This window comes from Aegilops tauschii, chromosome 3 (genome assembly GCF_002575655.3).
Source record: "Aegilops tauschii subsp. strangulata cultivar AL8/78 chromosome 3, Aet v6.0, whole genome shotgun sequence".
Taxonomy (NCBI): Eukaryota; Viridiplantae; Streptophyta; class Magnoliopsida; order Poales; family Poaceae; genus Aegilops; species Aegilops tauschii.
In genome coordinates, this window is record NC_053037.3 from 581,744,975 (window position 1) to 581,755,637 (window position 10,663).

The 10,663-nt window shown below is 43.9% G+C and overlaps 1 protein-coding gene across 1 annotated transcript; it reads right to left on the reverse strand.

Moving 5' to 3' along the window:
* Positions 1 to 5,009: 5,009 nt before the first annotated feature.
* On the reverse strand, positions 5,010 to 6,684 carry LOC120976058 (F-box protein At5g49610-like). Its single transcript, XM_040402866.2, has 2 exons — positions 6,549 to 6,684; positions 5,010 to 5,533 (listed from the first exon to the last, which is right to left on the reverse strand). Exons 1-2 carry the CDS (start codon positions 6,682 to 6,684, stop codon positions 5,010 to 5,012), a joined length of 660 nt encoding a protein of 219 aa, XP_040258800.2.
* Between the last annotated feature and the right edge of the window lie 3,979 nt (positions 6,685 to 10,663).

The window sequence follows — 10,663 nt, forward strand, 5'->3', positions numbered from 1 at the left end:
CTCAGCTACCTACATTCAGTTTTGTGTGGCATGCGCGTTGGCATCTGCGTGTGTGTGAGTTCCTTTTCCTGTGATGAATGTACATACTGGCGAATTGTGTGTGTTTGGGGTTACAATTTACACTTCGATGGAATATAGTACTCCAGCCCACATCAGATCCCACAACATTAGTGTTTCTACAGTCTGCGGCAAAAAGTATCTTGATCTCAGACTATATTCCCTGCTTTTTCGTTGGAGGGTTTCAGTTTTTCTACCTGAGATGATCGACTGATTGCACACGGCCAATGCAGGAGTAACCATGAAGAAAACTAGCATGTGCATGTAAGCAGGATACCAACCAGCTTTTGATTTGACCATGAGCAACTTGTTCCATCTATCGCCTTGAGTTTTTTTTTGAACTTATCTATCGCCTTGAGTTAATTAACAACAGGATCATTAGCGCTGGAGAGTTAACTTTTACTCCAGGTTGCACGCTCAGTAATCCATGCATAAATTGTATTGTTTCGAAACAGGGATATACAATAACGTCAGCTGAGATATATTACATCCTTGGGAATACATAGTCATATACGTATTATTTTTGTCAGTTACGCTGCTCCATTTCATCTGAACGGTGAAGCCCTTTATTGAAAGTACAAACACATGAGGTTATACACACAACAAGTTGGGCTCCATATTTAGTTTAACACATGACGAAGACAATTAAGGTTTGGCATTGCCAAACCCGGACCCAGAGCCGCTGCCACCACCGCTACCACCATTTGCGCCATATCCACCGCCACTGCCGCCACCATTATAATTTGCATTTGCAGTACCTTGTGCATAGCGGTAGTTACTAACTGCATCACTAGAGCCAGATCCACAACCATTACCAGATCCATAATATAAATTTCAAATGACAGTTGCTTTTTATAATGTAAATCTTCATGCATGCCCAAGGTCTTGTAACAATACAGCGCATGCCTTAGTTGCGCATTGAACTAGTTTAGGGAATGGCACTTATGAATTCTGGTTAGGCAAATTCCTTGATGTTGTAATGAACTCTGTAGCTAGTGATTTAACCAGCAGGTTACTGTAATGGAATATTATGTGTTCCTTTCAAAAAAAACGGAAACTGTTATTTTACTATATGTTTGAAATCTGCAGTGGCATCTATCTATAACCGAGGATGGCCCGCAAGTACAGAGGTGCATTGAAATAACCCAGAAATGTGTGTCTTTTAACATGGGGCACAGCCAGGACATTTTGTCAATTGATTCACTATGAATTTGGGTATGAACTAACTATTGTATGCAGTGGCAGAGCTCGCTAAAAAATCCAACCTAAGCTGGCCGCAAAACAATTCCTTCACAACTTGATTTAAGGCTGGGGTCCAATGCCCCTCCCCTCCCCCCCCCCCCCCCCCCCCCCCCCCGATATGTGCATAGCTCTACCTTGGTTGTTTGTACATGCTCATACTATCTCGCAAATTACAACACATAGAACACAGAAATAAGGAACCAAATACTTATAATTTTTCCTTTGTTGCAGATAAGTCTCATAAATATGACTGGAAAACACAGTACCAAATGATTAGGGGAATTTGTCAGGCTTTGAACTGTGTAGACAACCACCGCATTAATCAATTGGACTTAAAACCCGACAATATTGTATTGGATGCTTGTTTGGAGCTTAAAATTACAAACTTCGGGATATCAAGATGCTTTGATAAAGGAATATCAAGATTTACACTAAAATCGTTCGTTGGAAACTATACGCTAAGATTATCAAAGTTTTTCCTTGATCCTACTCGGTATGTCATATTGCTTTACGAAAACATATTAAAATTTGCCCTCATATTGTCATACAGGGGGAGCATTGCACCAAAGATCATCAGCAATGGAGAAATAACATTCAAGTCAGACATGTATGGTTTGGGTATCATAATCATAAAAATATTAACAGGGGATAACAATTATGATTTTGAAAATGTAAGAACAATTTACTTTTTCATTTCAGTCATTATTTTAGCAAACTTAAATTTTGTAGTTCCAGACTATATAGTTCAAGTTCTAACATAATTGCCGTCGTTAAAATTGCAGTCGTCGTTATTTCACACAAAGCAGTTTTACCATAATTGTCCCTAATGATGTATGGTTTAGTAGGTATCCCTGGATCGACAGGTACTCGGTCAAATGTAACGGTGAGCTACTTGAGGCTTTTACACCGTCGAGAGGCCTACAACAGGGGGACCCGCTCAATCCCTATCTCTTTCTCTTTGTGGCTGGCGGTCTGGTTAGTCTAATGAAGGAGATAGAGGATGGTAACCTGACCCCCATCAAAATCGCTAGAAATAGCCCAGGCATATCCAACCTTCTCTTTGCTGATGACAGCTTAATTTTCTTCAAGGCTACGGTAAAGGAAGCTGAGATGGTGAACAGGATCTTGGCCTCTTTCCATAGCTGTACGGGCCAGTTGCTGAGTGAAAGTAAATGTTCCCTCCTCTTTAGAGAAGCTTGCCCGCAGGAAACCAGAGAAAACATCAGAAGGACTCTAGGGGTGGTCCCATCATCGTTTGGAAGTAAGTATTTGGGACGGCCTGAAGGAAGAATGAAAGATGACAACTTCCAACCAATCATGGACAGATTCCGGAAAAGGTGCAGCGATTGGTCGGAGAGGTTCATGTCGTACGCAGCCAAAGAGGTGCATGTCAAGTCTGTGGTACAAGCTCTTCCATGTTTCACCATGGGTGTTTTCTCGCTATCGAAGGGATACTGTGAGAAGTATGAGAAAATGATTCGGGATTTTCGGTAGGGCGATGAGGAGGGGCATCGTAAGGAACATTGGATGTCGTGGGAGCACATGATCCGCCCCAAACGTGCGGGAGGTATAGGATTCAGAGATATGCATCTTTTCAATATCGCACTTCTTGCAAAACAATGTTGGAGACTTTTGCAGAAACCGAAGAGTTTGTGTGCGAGAGTGCTCAAGTCAAAATACTACCGGCATGGAAACTTGCTTGATACGGTGTTTGCATCGGATGCATCACCTGTTTGGAGAGGCATTGAGGCGGGACTAGAACTAATAATAAAAGGCGTCATCTGGAGAGTTGGGGACGGCCGGAAAATCCAAATCCAAAGAGATCAATGGATCCCGCGTAATGAAGGGCTTAGGATAACAGCCCTTGTGAGAAGGTCAAGACTCTTCTAGGTGAATCAGCTTATGCGTGCAGACAGCAAAGAATGGAACACAAATCTGATTAAGCAAATTTTTCATAGTTTCGATGCAGATGAGATTTGCAAAATCCCCATTCCATCCTCAGCAGCAGAGGACCGCCTGGCATGGCACTATGAGAGGAATGGCATCTTCACTGTGAGAAGTGCCTATAAATTGGCCGCCTCTATCCATGGACAAGTGCGGCAGATCCCGTCCAGCTCCTCTAGTGAGCCAAATGAGAGGAGCATATGGGATATCATCTGGAAGTCTAGCGCCCCGCCCACCAAAAGTAAAGATTTTTGGCTGGCGGGTTGCGACTAACACCCTGGCCACAAAGCAGAACAAATTTAGGCGCACCCTTGAGCTTGACTCTACCTGCAATATATGTGGAAATGGTGAGGAAACGGAATTCCATGCGGTAGTTGAGTGTACCAAAAGCAAGGCCCTCAGGAACTCAATGAGAGAAGTTTGGGAGCTCCCCGAAGAACTTTCTTTCAGGTACACCGGCGCTGATTGGCGGCAGATGCTCCTCAGCACTGAATGTGAGGACATTTTTTCGACAAAGTGAATGTGAGGACATGAGGAGAAGAATTTTATTGCTGCTCTGGAGATGTTGGTATCTCTGTGATGATTGTGCTCACAGCCTTGGGAAAGAATCGGTCCATCAGTCTGTTAGTTACCTGATGCGGCTCGAGGAAGATGCTGCAGATGCTGGCCTGCAGGGGAGTTCATGGAAGGGGAAAGAAAAGCTGGCACCGTCGAGACCCATGGAATCAATCGAGCCAGCATTAACATCCGTGCAGTCGGTTCCTCCGGCTCAAGGGATGGTTAAATTGAATATGGACGCTAGTTTTCAACAGGACAGCGGACGGGGTTGGGCAGGCGCTGTGGCCAGAGATCACCTGGGCAGAGTGTACCTGTCGAAGTGCCCTGACTTGGGCAGTGTGCAAGAAGCTTGGCCAAAGTTTACAGGGACCAGTGACACTGGAGATGGATTGCAAATGGGTGAGTACCTGAACTCGGATATAACCAGCCTTGCCACATGCTATGGAGTGATCCAAGACATCAAGGAGGCCCTATCTGTTTTCTCCTCAGCCGAAGTTGTTTTTGCCGGGAGGAGATGCAACGCTCTGGCCCATGAGATGGCTGCCGAGGCGAGACAAAACGGAGAAGTGCTGCTAATTGCAAGGGTCCCAGACAGATTAAGACAACTGATGCAGGCTGGGTGTAGCCTTCCTACTTGAGTATCTATATATACTGTTGTATTCTCAAAAAAAAAAAGTATTCAATAGTGTAGCGCTGCGGTATGCCTCGCACCCACAGTTTAGGATGAAGAGAATGTTCGCTGGTTTCAAATCGCAGACACACTGAGATACATTTATCCAAGTGTTAAACTTCATACTGAATCGACAATGTAAACTGTAACACGCACTCTGGTTTATTTTGGTCTTCAGTACGAATATTTATCACAAACACAGGGCAGAAGTCCGAAGGGGCATGCACACAGAGATAATTAACCATGAGTAGCCTACAAGTGAAGTGAGCGGCTGAGCAGATTACCATGCAGAAATGGCACATCACATGTGCTGTACTCAACATGGCCTTCCAACAGTTACAGAGAAAAAAGGAACATGATCGTGCAGTTAAGAGTGACCGAGGAGTGTGTGATCTGGGACCTAAGCCTGACCATTAAAGAGATACGGAGTACTTTCAAACAATGCAACAGCAATGATGGATTTATAACAGAAGAATTAAAATACCTAACCAGATGCAATGAACACACACGGAAGAATGAATTGCAACATAACATTACACTAATGAGTTGACAATGTGTAGACATAGCAGCCATCTTGAGCTTCAGGTCCCAGCAATAACCGGTACTCGCCCGTAGGGCCGTGCGGGTACATACCCAAGAAAATGAAGTCAGAAAGCAGAGGAAGTGGAGCATACTGACGAGTTGCCGGGTTGCAGATGATGAAGCGGGCGTAGTTCATGGTGAGGACGACCAGGCCGTCGCAGGAGGCCAACGGACGGAAGAAGGCGCGTCGAAGTTGTGCGACGGACCGGAGCTGGTCGGTGGGGGCGACCCCTGCCCGGTGGTCGAAGGGGATGATGTCTAGGGACCCGATTTTGTCGCCGACAAAGTTGTAGCCGTAGAGGAGGGGGAGGCTGGGCTGCCGGCCATGGTGGGCGAGGAGGAAGTCGCGGTTGGAGGTGGCGCGGCGCCAGGCGTGGCAGACGGCGCGGCAGCGGAGGAGGGCTATGGGGGCCAGGCGGACGAGGATCTCCCAGATGACGATCTCATCCGGGAGGCCATGGTGTGGAGGAGGCGATGCTGCTGCACTTGCGGCTCAAGATGGCAATGGGGCCCCGAAACCCGCGTCCCCATGGGTTTTTACCCTATTAGGGGACGGGGATGGGCACCTTTTCATCCCTGCGGGGCTGTTATTGGGCACATTTTACAACCCGACACGTTTCATGGGTTTACACCCGTTTCGATAGTCTCCGTCCCCGAAACCCGACAAAACCCGGTAAAATACATATGCATTGATCCGGCCCAGCCCAAAGCCACACAGCCCAACCCCCAGCGTCGAGGCCAAGCCAACCCCTCGCTGTGCCTCAAGATGGCAATGGGGCCCCGAAACCCGCGTCCCCGTGGGTTTTTACCCTATTAGGGGACGGGGATGGGCGTCTTTTTAACCCCGCGGGGCTGCTGTTGGGTAAACTATAAAACCCGACACGTTTCACGGGTTCAAACCCGTTTCAACAATACCTGAACCCAAAACCCGCCATCCCGTTCAAAATACTACAATAAGCATATTCGAGGAGTAAAATCTTGAGAGTGATGATGATCATGGACAACCATCTTGCTCATTCTCTTCTTTGCAAGCACCATTCCTTATGTCACTCTTCAATGAACGTGTTGCTCCAAAATGGCCAACATCTTTTAGGATGAAATCTGAGCTAGACCGTTACTTGGAAGAAGAGCTAGTTCCATTGTCCAAAGATAAATTAAGTGTGTTAGATTGGTGGAAAGTTGGTGGAACACGCTATCCAACTTTGAGGCTGCTAGCATGTGATATTTTTGCAACTCCGGTCAGCACGGCTGCCTCAGAATCAACATTTAGCACAAGTCGTAGAGTTCTAGTTCTAAGCGGTAGAACTCTAGTCCTTATGTTCGCTTAAATATGCCGATTTCCCCGTGGGTTTAGAAAACCCGATGGGTTTAGGGGACGGGCAAAAGCCTATCCCCGCGTACGGTGACGGGGACGGGGACGGGCTTCCGAATTTTTCGTGGGGATGGGTTTGGGAAGGCAAAACCCGGTGGGTTTCGTCCTCGTTGCCATCTTGACTTGCGGCCGCCGCCATGGTCGCCGGCTGAGAGCTCTGGGTCCGCGGTGGAGCTGTGCTCTGTGTTGGTAGTGAGATGGCGGCGGCGGCGGATGGAGGTCTTTTTGCAGATGCATTTGGGCTGAGCCCATCTCCCATTCTCATTCTCAAACAAGCTGGGCTTGGCCTGGACCATGTCAGAACCATGCACGCTAGAGATTTGTGATCAGCTTTGAATTTTGAGCAGTTTTTAGTCTTATCATACTCCTGCCAAGTTTCATTGTATTTGGTGAGTCAAAAAAAAAGTTTCATTGCAATTACATTTGTTTTCAAATAATTTTTCCAATCTTATACAACAAGCGCCAATCTGATGCGGAAACTTTGGAATTGATATTTGTTTTTTCAGTACTTTGTCTCAAAAAAAAAAGTTTCATTGTAGTTGGAGAGTAAAAAAACGTGTTATTGCATTTATATTTTTTCCAAATATTTTTTTCTCATATTGTACAACAACCGCCCGTCTGATCCAAAAAACTTTGGAATTGATATTCGCTTTTTTGTTAGTAGCTCGAATTAAATCTTCTATTGCGCTAGATTTATAATCAACAACTATGAGATTTCAGATTAAGAAAATACTAATAGGTTCACATTCGGGGTCGAGGCATCCACGGGGTAGCAGGATGAGGGCAGATAAACTAATCCTGCGCTTTAATCTTTTCTTTTTTTTGGGGGGGGGGGGGGTGGATTTTTTGAGGGATATCCAAGCGGCAAGAAGGGAACACGGACCAAATTCACCTCATATACCACCCAAACAAATGCATCCGGGGCGAAAATAATTGACAAATCTCAAATCTGATGCCCGTGAAACCCATAATTGTAACTGATGTCTGCAACTTTACCAAGGTTTATTTGCAAGTTCAAAATTATATTCATGTTTCGTGCTTTCAAAAACCCTAAAAATAAATAAATTTGCATGCAGATGCTCACAATGGACCTACACAGTATTTTACACAGAAAATAATCTTTAATATTAGCTGACACAAACTATAAATAGGTGAATCTGTAATGGATTTACCACTCACCATTATACATCCACACATTTAAGTTTTCGTGTAGCAAACAAACTAGAAAAATTATTAATTAACTTTTAAAAATATGTAGCGCATGCTCAAGTGTACATGTGGGATGGTTTATAAAATTTCTAAACTTTTATTCTTATTACTTTTGATAAATTTCAAGCATCACAGAGCCCAAGAGTCGAAAGTCTTGGTCCTCTAGGATCATTCTGAGAGGCAATACTCTCTCCGGCCAGGTTTATAAGTTTCGCAGATATTTGAATGAAAGCTTTGATCATTAATATGGTCACTAAAATATTGTGTGTATGTCTATATCATCATATTAACATTTCAACTGTATAATTTGCAACCCCGCTCCTCCCTTTGCCTCTTCCACATCTATTTCTGAATCTTGATTTGGGTGGCATATAACTCATATTTTGTTGACTAAATTAGTGGTCATACTTACAAACCAAGGTAGATGGAGTAGTAAAGATGGCTCTTTATGCTCTATAACAGAAGAAGCTCTTTGATTATTCATTGTCTAATGCATGTTTTTTTTACCATAAATTTCCCACTTCTAAAATGCCAACAACACTACTAAAAGGACAAGTGATACAAAACTATTTTGGAAGACAATTAAAGCGATATGATAGATGTCCATTCCATATTTCAAGATGGCACTGGGCCAGGTTCGTCTCGGGTTGACCAATGTCAAGTCCATACCCAAATCCATGAAGTCATTCTCTGTCTGTCCACAAAAAAACCCATGGGCGGAAAATTATGCCCATGTCAAAACCTGATGAATATCCATCGGGTTATCTCAACACGTATACATAAGACATAGCCCAGAATTCACATAAGCTCTCGAACCCTCACAAAATGACATAGCAGATGTGCACACCATCAAAAGCTCTTGGATTGTCACAAAGTGACATAGGATAAATGCACATCACCAAATAAGCTCTCAAATTCTCACAAAAATGACAAAACATCAAATAAGCATATACGTAAACAATTCTCAGCCCTCACAAAATGACATAGCAATAGCACAAAATCATTTCTCGATCTTAGTTTCTTACAAAATGGCATACCATAACTTCAAACAAGCAGGGGTTGAGGTACAACCATAAGTGTGTCTCAAGATCTCATTATAACTAAAGAAAGGTATAGTTTTAGGCATCATCTTCCATTCTTCACATCAATGTTCTAGGCATCATCTTCTAGGATTTAGTTATCATGGACTCGGGCTCATCCTTAAAGTGAACAGATCAAAAGCATAAGAGTGTGGGCCAGATGTCTGACTTACATAGAGGAGCTGATAGAGATCATTCAAGAAGAGGACTCCTTTTCAATCATGGAGATGTGGGCACATGGCCCTACAACAGATACGGACGATGCTCTCCGCACGCAAGCATGCTTGTGATGAGATGAGAGCCGTGTTTGAGGCAAAAATTGTGCAGCATTTCGGAGACATAATGGATGAGTCCCGAGGAGCAACGTTGGAGTCTGGAGGGAAACTTGCAGGACATGCTTGCCAAGGACACAATGGTGGTCGTATCACTCAACAAGGCATGACGGTCAAGTAACTAGCAGTATTGCTCGCCATGGGAATCTTTGTTGTGTTAGCCATCTCTCTAAGGTTCTTCAACTCTAGGAACATCAATGGACGTTCTACTGCAAGCTTGTTTTGTTATCTTTGTTCCATAACAAGCTTGCGAATGTAAATGTATACATTTTATGCTACTCCTGTGATCTTGCATCTGTTTGGTGTAGGCCTGATGTTGTCGTGCCTTAACATTGTGTTTGGGTCTTGTCATAATTTAGTCGTCGAAACACTTTGGGTGTTCTAATTTGTTTTATACATAACAACACGATGGTTAGTTAGCTATATTATAAATAAATATCCAAGTTTCTCTTTTCCCGTTGCCATTTTATGTTCCTTCCAACCACAATACCTGAAGGAGTTTTCTCAAAGCAGTACGAAAAACTCAAGTTCAAGTCCTTGTTTTTTTTCCGACCAAGGGCAATATAATAATATCAAGATGACACCCCCATAGCGATCTGGCTAAAGGGAAAATGGTGGTAACTTAAGGACAACGCCGCCGACAATCCATGGTGAGAAGCACGCCGAGTTCCTGCACACGGCTGTCGGAGCATTGGACAAAGCCTCCTGCTGGATGGATTAAAGTGAATGTTGATGGAGCTTGGAGGGAGTCAGACAGTACCGTGGGTGCTGGCAACTATCTATTCATCATGCAGGTTCATTATTTCCTGCGCTAGCCCACTTGAGGCGGATCTACAAGCATGTAGGGAGGGAATTGCCGTCGCATTGGAGTGGAGCGACAACGAACCATTCATACCGGAAACTGATATCACCACTACTACCAACATGATCAATGAGACGGACCAGAACAGATCACCTGTAGAGCATGTGATATCACATGTGAGTAGGAGTAGAAATAAAGTTAGTCATATGTTAGCCCAAATGGGACATTCGATCCCCCGTACTGCTGTTTGGTTGTGGAATGGACCAGCAGGATTGTAATGAGCTACCCTGATTAATACAATCATTACTGTTCTAAAAAAAAATGACACTCATAATACCCAGACTTTGCAACAATGCATTATGAAGACTTAGTCCAGCAATTAAAGATGCAAACAACCATAAAAATAAAAATAAAGAAAGGCGGCGCAACCAACAACATGCAACAAACAAGTAACAACACAATCATTCACCATTCTCGCCAACATGTGAACTACGAGAAAGGTTCTCCGAAAGCCACACCTGCTTCATTTTCTAAGAAAGATTGACAGAAAGAAAAAGGAAAGGAAAAGCCACAGGGCTTATCCTATTGGGCCGAAAGCAAATAATAATGGGGCCTTGGGAAGCTGGGCGTCAAACTGAATCACTCTGACCCAACATAAGAAACAACTCTGTATTACTTACAACTGGACATTACGAACAACGAATATATTCCATGAAAATCAAAGGCAAAGACGTTTTAGAGACTAAGTTGGGCCTTAACTTTGTGTTCGAGTCTAGTCAAAATTTATCCGTAGCAATACTCTGGGTGTTCTAATTC

What these genes read in the sequence shown, in the direction of transcription:
- LOC120976058 (XM_040402866.2), bottom strand. Translation starts at nt 6,684, where the DNA reads ATGGGAGATGGGCTCAGCCCAAATGCATCTGCAAAAAGACCTCCATCC. An exon ending in GACCATGGCGGCGGCCGCAA is followed by an intron (nt 5,534 to 6,548) that starts GTCAAGATGGCA and finishes CCGCAAGTGCAG; the next exon opens with CAGCATCGCCTCCTCCACAC.